Genomic DNA, 18,123 nt, shown 5'->3' with positions numbered 1-18,123 from the left:
TTCAGGCGCCGCCCTGTAGTCAGGCCGGGAGTCCGGAGCCCTACGCAGCTCAGGGACGCATCCCGCTGCTGCACAGCGCACCCTGGCCCTGAGATCTCCAAGACACCAAAGTCCCCAACCGCTAAAGGAATGTGGCCTGAGAGGCACCCCCTGCCGGAGCATCCTTGTCTGGGCGCAAGGCCGGAGGCAGGGGGCTCAGGCGGCAGGAGGCGGGGCCTGATGGGGGCGGGGCCTGGCCGCCTATAAACCGCGCGGAGCAAGGCGCGCGCGCAGCCACTGTGAGCGCGCTTAAACAGCGGCGACCCTAGTGAACCTAGGCAGGCCTCGCAATAGCACGTCGCCTGTACCTCGTCCGCCCCAGCCTCTAGGCCCTCAGGACTACCGGCCCACCCACCAAGCTCTCAGGCCCACCCGGCCCAGTGCCCCCGGCCCGCCTACTGCTCCGGACCAGCCCGTTCCCCACAGCCGCGAGCCGCCATGGGGGTGGAGGGCTGCACCAAGTGCATCAAGTACTTGCTCTTCGTCTTCAATTTCGTCTTCTGGGTGAGTGGCGCGCAGGGTGGGGTTCGCGGGGGGGCGGACGCACAGCACCTCGGGCAGGCCCTGTTGCCCCGCGCTAGGCCCGGCGGAGGGGGGCGCCACGCCAGGCGAAGTTGCGAGACCACCTGTGGGCTCCGGGCGTGGGGCGAGGGTCCGGGGCCACCGCACCGCTGGACTGCCGGGACAGGCAGCGAGCCCAGGGGGTCGGCCTTCCTCCCGTCGCGACCCGGCCCAGTGGCCCGGCTAGGATCTCGGCCTTTCCCCGCTACGTGCTGGTTAAGGAGCCGCGTACCCCGAACCCCTTTTTGCTGAGGACTCGGACAGTCTTCTTAGTCGCTGTTTAGGGGACCACCCTGTTTCGCGGGCACTGAGGGGGCTCTGGGCGGGGCTCCCAGTGTCCCGCCCCCATGAGCTCATCTTGGTCACAACCCCTGGATGAGCAGCCGGGAGTGTGTATATGTAGTGGGGGTAGGGGGTGCTCAGATTCTGCTCAAGCCTTGGAAACCGTCCTACCTACTCTTACCCCAGCCTCATTCACCCTACAGCCTGCTGTATCCACTATGGAGACCTTCCTGGGAGTCGGGGTCCAGCCTGAGCTCAGGACCCCACGGCCCGAATGCACCAGGTTCCAGGCTGGTCTCACTCCTCACCCACATAGATTCCAGCCCCAGCCTCATCCGTTCCCAGCCTGGACCCTGGGCACAGGTCAAGGGTGACCCTACAAACCTGGGGGTGGGTCTCTCTGCAGTAGGGGTCTGGCACCTGTGTTTGGGCTGGGCTATCCACTTGGGAAGCAGGTCTGTCTCTTTGTGTGTGTCGTGTGTGGCTGGGGCAGGGGTAGGAGGATCTCTGTGCTGACAGGTACTTTCTCCCAACATAGTCTTTCTGCTGGGAAGAGTCTATACAGTGTGTTCTCTTTATTTTCCTTTCGTGTGGTGCTGGAATTGGAGACTTCACTACCCTCAAGGATGGGTGTTGCTGGTTGCTGTTTTGGACCAGCGACTGCCACCCTTCCCAGGTTCCTCCCTTGCTGCTGTTCCTCCATTCCAGAAGGGATGGAGCTGTTGAGGCAGAGGCAGAGCTTGTAAACTTTTAAAGCATCCCCTGGAGTATGGGACTGAGGACATTTGTTTTCCATCTGGACACCAAGGATCCCAGGGTGGATCTAGGGCCAGGGAGATGTTTAGGATGTGGTGAGGCAATTGGATTGAACTCAACTAGGAGTAGAGTGAGGGGCAGCACATCACACTTTTCCAAGCTGTAAGGGCTGTGTGCCTGAGGGGGATGAAGGCACTGCTGGGATCTCAGTGACCATGAAAAACAGTAAGGCTGATGGTTTGGGCTTCTCTGGCTCAGCGTGGCCCTGCGTGTTGATCAGTGCCCGCTTGCTTGGACCCAGCAAATAGGAGGTAAATATGCACCAGAGTGTCCCTCTGCTGGTCCTCTGGCCAGCACATGGAGAGGACACAGCAAGGAGCTGAAAGTAGCCAGGTACACACTTATCCCAGCTGCTCCCTGCCCCCCATCTCTCCAGGGACCTGGGTCTAGGTGAGTCTGGCTGTTTCCCAGGCAGCCTTATTGGAGGCCCAACATATCCCCAGAGGCGTACTTTACTGAGCTCTAGGAACATTCCCAAGTCTCTCTCTGTTTCTCCCAGGGCCCAGCTCAGAGCTGAGAACTTCATCATGAGAACTGCATCATCCAGTCTCATGGACCCACACATTCGAGGGCCAGGCATGCAGAGCTAAGCCAGGGGATGCTAGCTGGCACTGCCCCACCGAAGAACCTTGGCTGCCCCTAGCCCTCAGCATCACAGGACTTGCTCTGTGGCTGAGAACACCATGGTGCCGTGGAGTTGAAGCTCAGCAGACCCTTAACTACACTGTTCTGGTTCCAGACCTCTTCAGAGGGAGGAGTTGGGAGCATATTAGCTAATGTACCCAAGTGCAAAGTGAGGGGCTTGGCACAGGGTAGGCTCAGGAAATGGATGCTGGGCACGATGTCCAGCCAGGGAACCTAGCCAAGGAGAGCTGAGCTGTCATTTCGAAAGCCCCTCTGAAGAGAGATGTAGGTGCCCTTTGGCCTGGACCGACATGGTACCAGGAGCTCAGGCAGGAAGTGAGAACAGGTTGATGATGATTGTTTGAATGGACAACTTTAAAAGTTCCCTTTTAGAGAGGAAAAGGGTTTCCTTATGGAAGGAATGTCCTAGATAGCCTGGCCTGCTTCTCCAGGGAGGAACACTGGGTCACCTGCCTATGTTCATATGTGTACTTTCACTTACTATCTCTCATGCCCTGAGCTGAGACTCGGAGTCCCAGGCAGTGTCATACACCCTGTGTGTCCTAACCAGAGCCTTCTTGGAGGCCAGCAGGGTCCTGAGCTCCCTGGATGGCTGGGCGTTAGGCTTGGCATGGAACAGGGCAGATAGCTTCACCAAGTAGCATGGACACTGCCCCTTGAGATAATGTCCAGGGACTCCTGGAGGAGAGGGCAAGTACCTGAGACTCTTGCTACAACAGCCTTGGTCCTGGAGCATGTGACTGGCCTGTGGGAGCCTTGATTTTCTCATCTACAAAATGGGTATGACAGTAATCTTCTCCATTAGGCTGGCTGTGGGGCCCAAGAGAGGTGCCAACAGTCCCTGCTGGGAGAAAGGCCATTTCCCCTGCCCAGGACTGGCTACTCCTCCAAACTGATGTAGCCAGTGGCAATGCAGGAGGCTGATTAGCAGCCTTGCTACCTGGCACTCAGTCCCCCTGCTTTCAGATAGCATGTGACTGTCACTTAGCAGGACTGTTGCTTCCTTCCTTGGGTAGGCACTGCAATCCCAGCAGGCTAAGTGGAGCCTTCGGTGGCTAAGGACTTCCTGTGCCTGGTTTCACCAGTTGGGCAAGTGGACTTTCCTTGGTGCCTTCAGGCTATCTGGCTACCTGGCTTGCCCAGCTTTGGGAGATAACCCAACCTGACCACGATCAACCGTTGGACTGAGCTGCATCTAGAGGAGGAAGTCTGTAGTTTGTCCCTTGGTAGGCTAGCCTCTGTGAGGCCCCAGTGGCCTTTGGCTAGCCCTGTTCTGGTGCCCACACTTTGGCACCCTCTCCAGGAGAGGCCCCAGTCCAGTTTTTTTGTTTGTTGTTTGTTTTCAGCCCAGACTGGCCTTGAACTTGCAGTGATCCTCTTGCTTCAGCCTCCTGAGTGCTGGGCTTATAGGCATGAGCTCCCATGCCCAGCCCCGAGTCCATTCTTTCAGCAGCCTGCTGGGCTTTCTTTCCCCTTCTTGCTGTCCCAGCTCAGTTCAGCCTCTAGAAACTGAATTTACCTCTAATCCTTAGCTCAAGTAACTACTTTTTTTTGGTTTGGTTTTTGAGACAGAATCTCACTATATAGAGCATTGCTGACCTTGAACTGGCTTATGTAGCCCAGGCTGGCCTTCAACTGACAGTGATCATCCTGCCTCAGTCTCCCAAGTGCTGGGATTACAGGCATACACCACCATGCCCAGCTCTGAGTAACTACTTTTAGGCACAGAGTAAGAAACTAACCCTGCCTCTCTCCCAACTCTTATTTCAGCACTTGAAATCCCGCCAAGGGGGAGGAGATTCAATCATACAGTCAATAAGGCCAAGTCCAGGTGCCCGTGGAGGGAGCAGCTGGCACTGGCCTGGCATTTTGGAGAAGGCATGGAAGAGTAGAGGAGGGGCTGAGGAGAAGCCTAGGTGGCTGTCACTGTGACCCTGATTCCTGGGCCTTGCAATGCCCCTGAAGGGCCTTCCAGCATTAGAGGTGCCCACCTTGATTCCAGGACTCCTGCGCAGAGGACTGAGCTTACCCGAATTGACCCTCAGCAGTCTTCACTGTCCATTAGGATGCACTGTGACCAGTATATGGGGCATTCTGGGTGCCCCTCAACTTCTGTGACCCCTGGCTCCTCCACACATGTACCTTGGGCTTCTGGGGCCCTCCTAAGTTGCTTTACCTGGTGGGCTTTAGAGCAGATGCTGAGTTACCTGAGACCACTTGAAGTTTCTTCAGGGGATCCCCCAGTAGTGGGGGAAGGCACCTCACAGCAGGGGGCCATGGCCAGCTGCTAACTGGATTTCATTCCTTGGGTTATGGGCATTCTCTGTGCAAGGCCATAGAAGGGGTGCTAAACGTAAGGCCTGGCGAAGGCTAAAGGGGTGGGGATGCAGGAGGTGCATGAGAGCTTGAATGCCCAGAGTCTCATAGCCTGAAAGCACCCCGATTAGTGGTGAGGGTGCTCCGGCAGGGGGCTGAGGGAGCCCAGGTCCAGCACCTCTGCTGTCTTTGCAGATGTGTCTCTTCTTGAAGAGGTGCTGTTTCCCTCTTTGTCCTTGCCCCAGTTACTGAGATGACATCACTTCTGAGAAAGCCTGGGCAGCAGGACTGAGTGATGGCCTGGTTGTCCTGTGCTTCCAGTGGGGCATCTCACTCTAGTAATCGCCTTGGGCCCCATGTGGGCCTGGATCATCAGCACCTTCTCGGGGTGGGCTTGCAGCACTATGTGGCCTGTTACCTGTGCTTGGGATTCAGGTTGGCTTTGCACTACACTGAGACTGAGCTCTTGGCGGGGCTGAGAGGTACCCAGCATGGCAGGGGCATAGGAATGAGGACCCCAGGCTACTCAATGTTCAGAGGCCTAAGCCATGATTTCTATACTGAGGCCTTGGAGGCTTTGAGAGACAGTGGTGTGCGAAGCATAGCCCCCTCAATCCTGGGACCCCAGGGAGCTTACCTCTCACAGCCCTGCTCCCTGCTCTCCCTCTAGGAAAATAGTAGACCTCACCTGCAGGGAGCAGCCTCTCCCTGTGTACCTGAGGAGACAATAACAGATCACCTAGAGTAGCACCCTGCCATGCTAGGCTGTTCCAGACTCAGGATGACAGACTCAAGTCAACAGGGAAACAGCACTTCCTAGGGGACCACATGAGGAAATGGTAAGGCAAGGCTGGAACTACAGCCCTCCCACAGTCTCTGGGTCCATAGCCCTTAGGGTTGTACCAGCTACATGACCTTCTCCGAGAGCGGGTGGCCACGCATAGGTGTGACATGGACGAGCAGAGTACCACCTGACTTCCCTGCCTGGGAGCAGTGGCCAGCCTCAAGTTTGCTCCTACGGTGCCCAGCCCACTCCTGCATCCTAAAACAGCAGGCGTCCTCCACTGCCTCTGCTCCTTTCCTGACCCTTCACATATCCCAGCTAACTGGCAGGCCCCAGGGCCTAGGACTTTGCCTTGACACCTATTTTTAGAGGCTGAGACAGCAGCTTCCTGAGCTCGAGGGGCCCTGTGAATAGAGCTGCTGCTTCCTGACCGAGGTGAGGATTCCTGTTCTTCCCTCCACGCTTCCTTCCTGCCTGAATCTCCTCTGGTGGTTCTGCTCCTTGAGGGCACCCTGGTTGTCCACTTCCCAGGAAAGCCTGAGAAAGTTCCTGTGTCCCTCAGGAAGGACTCTGTCACCTGTCCAGAGGCATCAAGGGTCTGGGCTACAGATGAATGCCCAACTGCTACTCAACGAAACAGGTTAAGAGTCCTTGTTATCCACTGGAGAATTTTTTGGGGGAAAAGGTGCTGGAGACGGAAGGCAAGATCTCTATGACTGAGCCACACCATACCCCCTTGTTATCCCTAGGAATGTGTTGGTAGCAGTTGGGGTGACCGTTTAGGCCAGTCAGATGAGGTGACTAGACCCCAGCCTCTTGTGGGGTGGGGTAGGGTGGAGTGTGCTGCAGTGGGAAAGCCCCCCCAAAGCCCGGCTCCCATCCAGGGACTGGCTGAGGGTAGGCTGCTGGCTGGTGTGGTATGTGAAACTGTACCAGGCCTGCTCCCTTTCAGCTGCTTCTGGGAAACAGCAGACAGACCGGGCAGGGACCCACCCTACTTGGCAGCCCCTTTTAGAGTAGAGCCTGCTATTTATTAATTCCCAGGAAGGAGGAAAAAGCAGAATCCTATACTCTTTTCCGTTCTCTTGCACAGAGCCCTCTAGGAACCCAGACCTGCTACCTGGGCCTTTTCCTCCATTCCTCTCAGCCCTGAGTAGGAGTACCGTAGGCCAAGGGTAGTACCTTAGGACATGGGAGTAGCTTGGGCCACAGGAGCAGGTGGCCAGAGTTGAGCAGATTGGTGTCTGGTGATCCCAAAAACCAATATATGATTCTGTCTGGAAAAAGAGGAATGAAGAAATCCCAGATTCTGCTCTCTGTAAGACATACCAGGGATCATAATGTCACCATTGTCGACAGCTAGATATGGCATCCTGGTAACAGTCTGTGTACATTAGCTTCTATACCTCTGTTTACTCATTTTACAAAGGAAGTTGCTGGAAGTGTGGAGCCGAGACTGGCCTGAGGTAGGCCAGCTCAAACAGAACTCGGCACTTGGGGCTTGGCCACCCTTGGCCTTCGAACCTGGGCCTCTGTCCAGCACCACACTCTCATTTTCCCCAGATCCTGGGCTGACTCTGTTTAATTGGCATGCAGGTTCCCTAGTGATTGCAGTCTCCGACTTTCGTTTACCCTAGAACTTTGGGTCTGTGGACAGGACTCTAGCATGTCCAGACATTTGCTGCTGGCCAGCAGGGACTCTCACTCCTAGGTGGGGAGACTGCACCACGGTAGCAGCTGGGCCCTCTTTCCCTTTGCATTTAGTCTCTGGGGACTAGGTGTTTTTACACAACTTTATTTAGAAGTGATTGACCTAAGGTGTTACACATATGTACATTCAAAGTGTGCAGTGTAGTAAGTTTCGATACATTTAGACTCTTGGCCTGTGGGCCCTTTGTAATCGCCCCGCCCCTTCTCTCTGGGACCACTGTGCTTTCTTAATAGATACTCACATTTCTCCTGCATCCACATAAATAGAGGCAGAAGGTGCAAACTCTTCTTTTCCCAGCGCGATCATTTAAGGATGTGTCTGCAGCTGTGAGTATCCCTGCTTTTTCACTGATGTGGATTCCACTGCAAGATGGACCCCCAGGCCCATTCAGTCACCCCTCTAGCAGACACACTCCAGTTTTTTTAGATGCAAAGTTGCTGGAAACACTGGTCCCTGAGCCTTGCATGAGGTTGTGTTCCTTTCTCTTGGGTGGGTCCCTGGGATACAAAGGAGCTAAGTAATGACCGTACAGCGCTTCATCAGAACTTACTTGCTCCCTGTGGTGACCCGCTATCTCCCACCTCCCACCTCCTGCCTCCCCGGCACTGTTCTGGGCCCTCCTCATCCTCTTAGGAGTGTGACAGGCACTGAAGAGGCCAGCTGCCTTGGGAGGAAAGTCATGTCAGGTTTAGTGAGAGGAGTGGGCAGATTGGGGTCTGGCTGTGGCTCTTGTGTGGTGGTCTAGATGGAAAAGGGATCCCCCTTTCCAATGCTTAGGTGCCCTCTGTATTCTGGATGGGGCTTTTCCGTGTTTTAAAACGTGGGTGGCTGGCTTTCCTACCATTTAGCTTTGGGAGCTCCTTATATATTTGGCCACTAGTCCTTATTAGATACTTACTCTCTTGCTATCCTGGCCTGTGCCAGGTACACTTTCAAAGACAAGAGGTACTTGTAGATGGCCTTAGGGGAATATTCCTTCCCCATTGCCTCAGTTTCTCCACTGTTGTCATGGCTCCTACCCAAGGCCCCCTCCACTGGGTGCCTAGTCCCATTCTGGAGCTGAGCAGGGGCTGGAAGGATGGGGGTCTTTGGGCAGCTGCCAGCACAGTAGCAGACAGTCTTTATTACCCTACCAGAAAATCTTCTGATTGTTCTCAGTGGCCTTGTGGGGTGGCCCAGTGCCCTTGGGACAATGAGGTAGGCAAGGCATGTCCCAACTGCCTCTCCCAGCCCTACACCACCCCCTCCTCCTCCTTCTGGCCCATTGTTTTTCTAACTGAAGGTTTCAAAGCCTCTATTTTTAGATCAGGCTCACCCCTGCACTGTAGCCTGCATCAGACCCCTTGTTATCACTGGGCATGAAGACTGGGTTTAGGGGCTCACAGAGAGATAGCTTCTCCACACTACTCTGGAGTCTGAACCAAAAGCCTGCTTTCCTAACAGAGCAGGAAGTGGCTAATGAGCCTAAAGTTCACCATTACAGGGATTTGGAGCAAGCTAAGCATTGATGTCCCATAGGTTTCTGTGAGGACAGCATTGCCCTAAAAGGGTGCTGTGCCCAGCTTCACCCATGGGAGGCTGCACAGGGAAGATGAAGATGATCCCTGCCCAGCCAGGGTCAACATGACAGAGCAGCCCTTGAACCAACACTAAGCATGCTCAGCTTTCTCACAGGTTGGGACACTGAGGCACAGGAAGGTGGCAACCTCCCAGAGACCCCCATGGTTTCTGGGGCTGTGTCAGGATTTGCAGTTATCTGTGACCACTGAGGGAGTGACAGGGCAGGGTTCCTCCTGTCTGCTACCTCTCAGGCCTGGAACATCTTTCAGAGCAACCTGTGGACCAGTTTCCAAACAAAATACATGACGTCTTCAAAACCACGAGGAAGCCAGAGTTGCCAGGGTAACTCAGCCTGTCACCTCTTCCGCTGGAGCCGCAGATGGCAGCCTGCTCAAGAGAGCTTGACACAGCTCCCTGGGACTGCCCACTATCTCTCACTGTCCTGCCTCCCCCACACTGTCCCAGGCTTTCCCTGCCCTTTTGACAGTGTGACAGGCATAGAAGCACAGAGAACTGGCTATTCCTTAGGATTTGGGAAGCCAGAGGACCCCTGGCATCATTGGGGCCTTGTCATATGTGGGGCACACTCAGAGTCCCAGCTGCTAGGCCATTCTGATTGAGCCAGCAGGTGCACTACAAGCTGTAGCATGTACCCTACTTGCTCAATGAGGAACAGCCTTGGTCAGCACCTCGTGGGGTGGTGAGGTAGTGGAGCCCATCCTTCACCAGACTAGCATGTGAAAACACAGGACTGAGCTTCTTGAAAGTGAGGTTCAGCTTCCAGAAGAGGGGCTAAGAAACTACAGCTCAGGCCCAAGGGAGAGATGCAGGGAAAGTGAATCCTGGCCTCCTGTCTGGGGGGAAAGTGCCCTGGTGCTGGCTTGGATGGTGAGGTGACGTAGCTTGAAAACCCACAGCTCCTCCTCCACCCCACTTCTGTGGGGACCGAAGTCAGCCTGCCTGGGAATCCCTGGGCTTGCTCAGGGCTTTCCTCGGGACAGTTATACATCTTCCTAAGCACATCTGCCTCCCCTCAGGGCCCTGCTTGCCAGCCAGGACCACAGAAGTGGGAACTGGAATCACCAGGTGTTTTTCTCAGGCCCGTGTTTCTGTTCTGCTTCCTCTTTGACTAGCAACCCTGTGCATTTTATGGGGTGAGCTGCTAGCCCCTACTTACAATAGGAGGATGAGGCTGGGAAGTGTAACCTTCTTTGATACAGGCTTTCCCATCAAACTCTAAGCAAATCATCCTCTGTATCTATTTCTGTTGGAGGAACACCATTGCCCCCCAGCTCACCAGTCTCCTTTGAAGACTGTTAGGCTATGTCCTCATGCTACTTCCTTCAGGAACCCCACAGGGCCTGGCCGGGGCAGAGCCTGTGTGAGAGCATGTGCAAGAGGAAGACAGAGTTGTCAAGGGAAGCCAGGCAGTGTCTTCTCTTGTGAGACACCAACCTGACTCTTGTGACCTCCCTAGGCAGTCCTATCCATGAGTAGCTACAGCTCGTGTGCTAGGATGGTGCCGGGCAGGTCTCTGTGTCCTCCTACGGCAGCAGGATAAAGGCCTGACCAGCTGCCTCTGAACTATTTGGGATAATGTATTCCTGCCCACCCCTCATCAAGGACCCAGGCAGATTGTCCCTATTCCAGAATCAGTGACCTTGGCTTTGGAGGGTCTGTGGAGCCATATCATACCTGGGGAGGCATGGATGGATAGTAGAAAGATCTGAAGAGGACCAAGTCCCCCACACCTGTTATTCTGAGATACCTGCCCTCCTGAGGAGTATCCAAAAGCATCAGCCAAGAAGCCCTAGGGCGGAGGAGGCAGAAGCAGGCAGGACTCAGGGTTTTCAGTCACTTTGGATGCTGTGTTTCTGTAAAGTGCCCCACATGGTACCAGTACCAGGAATTGGCAAAGGGTGACCTCCGGCACTACCACCACCAGTGGACTGGCCCCTAGTCTAGTGGACAGGGACCAGGGGAAGGGACAGTAGGAATGGGCCAGGCCTTGCCTTCAAAGGCAGACTTCACCTGGCTGGAAATGATCACCTGTATGCAGGATCAACAACTCAGGCTGACCCTGTACCCTGCATGCCAGCTGGAGCGGAGTCCTTTCTATCCCCCTTGTCTGTGGCAGCCCAAGCCACCCACTTGAATCTCTCTCGTATGGGTACTGAAACTCCTGTCCCCAGTGTTTCCCTTCCCAGGGTCACAGTGGCATGGATTTGCTCACAGGTCATCACAGGCCATGCCCTGCAGCTCACTGGATGGTGCAAGTCCCACAAGGGCCCCAGCAGCATCAGAACTCCATCCTTCCTCCTGGCAGCAAAACTTGGAGTTCCCACTCTGGGGTTCCCAGCACGCCTCTGACAGACACTAAAGGACCCCTTGGAAGAGGGCCGGGTTTCCCTGGGTGTCCAGGTCCTGCTGTGACCTCTGTCCAGATTTAGCAAATAAAAACAGCACCTCTAGTCAACCTGGAATGCGAAAACAATAAAAATCTTGTGTAGTTCTGTCCATTCAGTATTTGGGGTACACTAGACTAACAAAGTAAGTCTCAGACATGTCCTGGTTCTGACCTGGCAGTCTACCCTGGAGCTGCATCCCAGAGTGGCTTGAAGGGCTGCTGTCCTCAAGGGGATGGCATTGACAAACCAGCAGTGGGCCCAACTAAGAGTCCTTCCTTCCTGCCTAGAGCTGCCTGCTCAGGATGTTCAGAGTGGTGGGTTGTCACATACCCCACCATGTCCGGGCTACTCATAACACTGTGCCTACTCTTTCCCCCAGCTGGCCGGAGGCGTGATCTTGGGTGTGGCCCTGTGGCTGCGCCATGACCCGCAGACCACCAGCCTGCTCTACCTGGAGCTGGGAAACAAGCCGGCACCCAACACCTTCTATGTGGGTGAGTGACACTCTATGTGGGTGAGTGACACGAGGGCAAGGTCTGACCAACAGGTCAAGGCACACAGTTGCAGACAAGCGGTCAGCAGAGAGGGCTCCCAGGGGGAGGCAGGGCCTGGTACTTAGGCCAGGAGGCAGCCAGCCAGAAAGAGATTCCAGGAGCTTGAGTGTTGGGCTGCAGATGGGCCTGTAGCCTGGTGGAGAGGCAGGGGACCAAATCACTTGAGACCAAGCCTAAACAGGAGGGGGTGGGGGCGGCTGAAGGGGCAGTGCACCATGCTTATTATAACTATATGGCTTTTCTGGGGAGGCTTCCAGGCAGGGTGGGGCTGGATGCCTGACCTGCCCTGGAGCAGCTGAGGCAGCTGGAGGCGGGAGCTAGGGAGGACAGTGTGACTCAGTCGCCTCCCCCCACACAGTCCTCCATACCTTGCTGCTTTGGTAGGCTGCCTTATTAGGCTGCCTGTGAGCATGGGTGGAGCCCAGGAGTGGGGATGACCAGGGGGAGGCCCACTGCAGGGCCCAGCTTTCCACCTTGTCTTGGGGGAGGGCAGGGTACCCTTGGAGCTCTGAAGTGTGAGTGAGATAGATAGATGTTCCTGCCCTTTAAAGGAGGAGCCTCAGGGTTGGGCTCCAGCTGGGGCCTGGTGAGGGTCCTCCCCATCCCAAGTGGAGCCCCATCTCTGCCCACTGACTTGGAAGATGGACCTGGCTGTTGAGTAGGGCTCCTGACAGGCCACATACCCCCTAGCCGGTCACTGCAGGGCAGCCATGAGTGGGCAACCCAAGGGGTGCCATTCTTTTCTCTCCTTTCTGCCCCGATCCTCTCTGTCTTCCCACAGTCAGAATAGACAGGGCTGGGTCCAGACAGCATGGCCAGGATGGCCCCTGTACTCCCTAGAGGTGGGCTGACTGTGTTTCTGGGCCCAGCTGTTCCTTGGGGGCATCCCTTGTGCAGACAGGGTTGGCGGGTTCCTATTCCTTCTTGGTGCTCTGGTGCGCTCACAGGAGACAAGGACCCTCAGCCCCTGTGTGGCAGCTAGGTGCTCTAGACAGGTACCTCAAAAGCCAACCTGTTGGCTTTGCACCATACCTTAGAGTGTAGAAGACCTGAGCAGTATTCTCTGGTCTCCCCCAGGAATCTTCTCTTTGGCCTCTTGTTCCCTTTTCTTTTTGGTTTTTTGAGACGGTCTTGCTATGCAATTCAGATTGGTCTGGAACTCACATGCCCAAGCTAGCCTCTGACTTCATGGCGATTCTTTTACCAGAGCCTCCCAAGTGCTGGGATTATAGCCTGTGTCACCACACCTGACTTGTTCCCCTTTGCATGATAATCAGAAGTATTTGGAGCCCAAAAGGGCCTTCCAGAAAACCTGGTCTTGCCCTCCAGAACAAGTCAGTGAGTGCATCCTTGGCCATCAGAATGAGGTCTTCTCCTTGCATGTCTGTCATACTCCTGTCCATAGTAGGAGGAGTCTATTCCCACCCTACTCTTCCTGTGCCATGTGTTCTTACAGGGAGGGAGGTACAGTGACCCTGTGGTAGGTCAGGCTGCCAGAACAGGGCAGCTCTGCTTGTAGCTGGAGCAGTCCCTGTGTGGGTCCATGTCTGTCTGGCACAGCTGGACAGGAGTGGAAGGCTTGGATTGCTTCAGGTGGGGCCAGCCAGGCTGAGCTGAGTGCAGCAGACAGGCAAGGCAGGGCCTGTGGGACGGGCTGCAGCTCCCCTTGGCCTCCTTCCCACCTTAGGCCCCTTGGCAGGACAGACACCAAGGAGCTCCCAAGGCTCCTGCTGGGCAGTGGTACCATAGAAGAGGAGATGCCAGGTAGGCCCCTAGTGCCAGGGCAGAGTGGCATCAGAAGCAGGTGCTTCTCCCTTTTTTCTTTGCTCTGCAACCACTTTCCCACCTCTCCTTGACTATGGCCTCCTGGGTGCTGGGGGAACAGCCCTAGGCATTGGGCTGCTTGGCAGGCTGGGAGCTGAATGGTGGCGCCTACCACCCCCTAGCCTGGGGCTTTTGCTTGTGCCGCATGGATGGGGCCACTCAGATCTTCCCCAAGTCTCTGCCCTTCCTAAATCAGGCCTCTGGCATCCCTGCTGCCTCTGGGCTGGACCCTGCTGGGAGCAGACGCAGTCCTTCACAAAGGTGCTTTGTCCACTGCTGGGAAGATGGAGAGTTGGCTGGCTCCCTCGGCACCCTGGGAAATGCCAAAGGGCTCCAGGCTGTGCTGGGGTGAGGCTGCTGCCAAGAAGCTGTGAGCAGCCCTATGACTGTAGCAGCTTGGGTCTCCTACCCCTGTGGGATCCTCCACACTGAGAAAGACAATCCACGCTTGGATCTTGAGCATGACCTAATGACACAGTGGGTGGGTGCTGCGCCTCATTTTGAGGTCAGGGATTTGGGAGCCTGAGGAGTCAAAATCCAGTTTAAAGCTGGAGATTCAGCTCAGCAGCATAAGTGCCTGCCTGGCAAGCTCAAGGTCATGAGTTCAATCCCTTGTACCAAAGAGGAAGAAATAAAAAAAAAAAAAAACCCAGTCTAAGTGTGCTTTGGTACTCAAGTGGAGGGCCACCTGTGAGGGGCGCCTGGTGGGAAGTTTCCCCTTGGCTAAGTGTTCAATGCTGGCCACCAAGGCCAGGCCCCAGATCCAATCCATTTCGAAGCCTGGTGGTGCATCCTGGCCCCTTAGCTCCTTCCCTCCTGAGCTGGCCAGGCAGGGGACAATGGGCCTGGCTCTATGCAAGGAGGCTTGGGTTGCCTAGCAGCATTGCCATGGTAATCGGGGGATGGGCTGAGTCTGCTAAAGGATGAGGAACTGGGAGGGCCCTTGCAGAGACTCTGTGGCCTTTCCCAAGGGAGAAATGGGGCTGTGGGCAATGAGACACTGCACATGTTGGTCCTAGGTGCCCCTATGCTTTGGTGACCCTGTCTGCCTCCCCAGGACCCCACTGCCCAGCCTGTAGGTGTGGGCAGGCGAGGGTGGACTGGTGCCTGCACAGTCTCAAGCTGCCCTGCCACCTCATGCAGTAGACTCCTGCCCAAAGGCCTCCCCATGCTGTGCAACCACACAGGGTACCCCAACTCACATGCTGGTGTCTGTAAGAGCAGGGATTAGGTGGGATGGGGCTGCTGTGTGGCCACCATAGAATTCCTTCACCTTATTTCCCTTCATATACCAATACTGGGGCTCCCTGCACAGCTACCCACTATCAACGGGCCCATCATAAAGCTCCTGGTATGTCACTTAAACTAAAATGGGGTGGTCCATCTCAGCCCCTTTTATGAGTCCTAAAGGTTTTGGGAACAGACGCAGGTAGGGGTGGTGAGCCCTACTGTGGAAGAGCCCTGTGAAGCACTGTCAACAGTGTTCTCTGGGTACTTAAGTATCATCCAGTCCTCCCTTTAGCATAGTTGTCCCCTTCTGTGCCATGGAAGAGGACACTGAGGCACTGACAGAGCTCAAGTGGCCAGGTCGAGCTAGCAGTGAGTGCCAGTGCCTCGCACATGCATGTCTTGGGCACAGTATGTGTGTGGCCACTCACCGGGGTTCCTTCTCTCGCACAGGCATCTACATCCTCATTGCTGTGGGAGCTGTGATGATGTTTGTCGGCTTTCTTGGCTGTTACGGGGCCATCCAGGAGTCCCAGTGCCTATTGGGGACGGTAAGGTTGGGAGGTCAGCAGGTTCTGGGCTGGAACTAAGAAGTAGGATCCAGCAGGCCAAGGAGTAGGCATCGGGGCAGATCCAGGGGCTTCAGTTCAGCCCAACAAGCCTTGGATATGGCACTTAGGGCCCCCCTAACCTGGACCAGGGGGTCACTGAGCAGTCTTTTGCAGAGTATTGGCTTTCTGGTTTTCCTGTTGTATCTTAAATTAAATGCGGTTGTGGTTGATCTCTTTCATGTCTAGCTCCTATAGCTCAGTTACAAAAAAGATTTTTTTCTTTCATTAAAAAAAGCCATAAATGTTGTAGGGACTGAATTTGACTCTGAAGCCAGCATCAGGTGTCCCTGGGCATATCACCTGCCAGCAGGAAGCAGAAGCCCAGCTGTATTGTCCAGGGCCTGGTCAGTTTGGGTGGGGGTGGCTGTGCCAACATCTCCCTAGGGCAGTAGTAGTGAACCTGTGGCAGTCATGCTTCAGAGTGCTGTTTGTGTCCATTGAAAGTTCTAAAAGGTTCGCTATCACGGCCAAGGGGCTGCAGCCACCTGTGCCTGTCACCTGTGGACACCCCGATATCCTGCCTCACCCTCCCTGCTCGAGCTGGCCATCCTGCAGAGGCAGGCAATATGGGGAGGGTGAACACACCAACATCTTGCTGCAGGGGCTGCATTTCAAGCTCTGTCCTTCATGGCTCCATGTGGCTTATTCTGGAGGGGGACACGGGTTGGCAGGTACTGCCAGCTTTCTCCTGCACACCTTTTGGTCCCATGGGCCTGTCCTCTAGAAGGCAGCTCCATGCTGACCTGGGCCCTACCCACAGCCTACCCTCTTTTTCCCTGCTCCCAGTTCTTCACCTGCCTCGTGATCCTCTTTGCCTGTGAAGTGGCCGCTGGCATCTGGGGCTTCGTCAACAAGGACCAGGTGAGCCTCCGAGGAGCACTGCCCAGGTCACTGGTGATGGGTCACCTTAGCCCATGGCTATCAGGGAGGGCTCTCTGGACTCTTCTTGGGAGGTGCCTGGAAGGAAGATCCTCAGCTCTGTGGAAGAGTCAAAGCTCAGAGCACAGGGCTCTCCCCTTGGGACGGTCCCTACTATATGTGTCTGTGCCTTTCCCCCAGATTGCCAAGGACGTGAAGCAGTTCTACGACCAGGCTTTGCAGCAGGCTGTGGTAGATGACGATGCTAACAACGCCAAGGCTGTGGTGAAGACTTTCCATGAGACGGTGTGGCTGGCTGGGCTAGGCCAGCAGGGATGGGCTACAGGACCCAGGTGGGGTGGGGTGGGGTGTGCCTTCTTGGAGGAGTCCTGCCTCAGCCCAGACCTCAGGATCTGTCTATGGTAGAGGGGTCTCCTCTATGACTTAGTTCCTAGTGGGAACCTGTTGAACCTGGCCAGTGGGTTTGTCTGAGCAGTGCCTCTGGCTGGGGAGGAAGGCTGGCCCTGGGTGCACGCGGGATAGCAGTGTAATGCACATCTGTGGCCTTTTCTTCTCCATTGCCTGGTGAGATGACCACAGTGCTCTTATCTCTACAGCTCAACTGCTGTGGCTCCAACACATTGATTGCGCTGTCCAATTCGGTGCTGAGGAACAACCTGTGTCCATCGGGCACCGCCTTCATAAATACCTTATGGAAGGTACACAACAGTGGGTGGGGCAGAAGCCCCGTTTCTACATCCCTGGGTGGGGTCCTGGCTTCTGGGTGGTCTACATAGGGCTCCCTGTGGACCAAGATGGAACCAAGGCCCATGTCAGGGCTGCTCTGCTGGGACAGCTGGGCAGGGCTTGTGGGCAGGTTCTATAGGGAGGTAGAGATCTAGGAGATAATGGCTCCACTCATATTTGTGGGCACCGAGGGTCCTGATCTCCTGTCACCCTCCACGGATATCTATCACACCAGTGACTAGGGCACTAGTGATCCCAATAATCATGAGCTCGAGATAGAACAGTTCCAGGCAGAAGATCCCATGTTTTGCTTTAAGCCAGTGGAAGGTATACACCATGCAGAGGTCTGGTCACCTAAGCCAGCCTCTGATCACTCATTGGCCACCCCTGCAGGATGACTGCCACAAGAAGATCGACGAACTCTTCTCCGGGAAGCTGTACCTCATTGGCATCGCAGCCATAGTGGTTGCTGTCATCATGGTGAGTGGGGTGAGCGTGGACTCGGCTGTCTGCCTCTCCTTTCCAGTAGTGCTGACTGCACTCTCCTCCCACAGATCTTTGAGATGATCCTGAGCATGGTGCTGTGCTGTGGTATCCGGAACAGCTCTGTGTACTGAGACCCTGCAGTTCCAGCTGCTGGGACCCCTGCAGTGCCCCCAGAGTGACCCGGAGGCTGCTGCGGGCATTGCTGCCTGTGTATATAATGTTTCCGGTATTACTCTGCTACACTTAGCCTTTTTACTTTTGAGGTTTTGTTTTCATTCTGAACTTTCCTATTACTTTTTGGGGCTGGCGTCACTTGTAGGTGGCGTGTGTGGGGGTGGAGCTGGCCTAGACCTTGAGGTGGCTCTGGGCACCCTGGAGAGTTCTGCCTGCTGAGCCAGGCAACTCCCAGAGACCACTTGCCCAGATGCTCAGCATGGCCAAGCTGGGTGGGGCTATCTGCCTACCCCTGGCCCATTCTGTGGGCTGCATGGCTCACCTTTTTAATCCTTGTTTCTCTCCTGCCCCCATTTCAAGAACTGGGTCTGTGAGCACTCTTATGCCTTCAATGCACCTGTCCTTTCTAACATGTCACCATCAACTTAATTACATCTTGAAACAGACATTTAATAAAGAAGGAAAATCAGGCATGCTAACAAGACTGTGGGGCCCCTTCCTGTGCCAGATCGTGCAAGAT

General features: G+C 55.3%; 1 protein-coding gene across 1 annotated transcript; it reads left to right on the top strand.

Annotated features, from left to right (window-relative positions):
• Window positions 1–249: 249 nt before the first annotated feature.
• Cd81 (CD81 molecule) lies at window positions 250–18,085 on the top strand. Its single transcript, XM_003468337.5, has 8 exons — window positions 250–543; window positions 11,502–11,616; window positions 15,181–15,278; window positions 16,125–16,199; window positions 16,398–16,502; window positions 16,814–16,915; window positions 17,337–17,423; window positions 17,498–18,085. Exons 1-8 carry the CDS (start codon window positions 478–480, stop codon window positions 17,558–17,560), a joined length of 711 nt encoding a protein of 236 aa, XP_003468385.1. The 5' UTR covers window positions 250–477; the 3' UTR covers window positions 17,561–18,085.
• Window positions 18,086–18,123: the final 38 nt, after the last annotated feature.

This window comes from Cavia porcellus, unplaced genomic scaffold, assembly GCF_034190915.1.
Source record: "Cavia porcellus strain 051 isolate PalLab524CR breed Dunkin Hartley unplaced genomic scaffold, mCavPor4.1 scaffold_17, whole genome shotgun sequence".
NCBI classification, from domain to species: domain Eukaryota; kingdom Metazoa; phylum Chordata; class Mammalia; order Rodentia; family Caviidae; genus Cavia; species Cavia porcellus.
The sequence above is the reverse complement of the archived record's forward strand: the minus strand, read 5'-3'. Positions and strand labels throughout refer to the sequence as shown.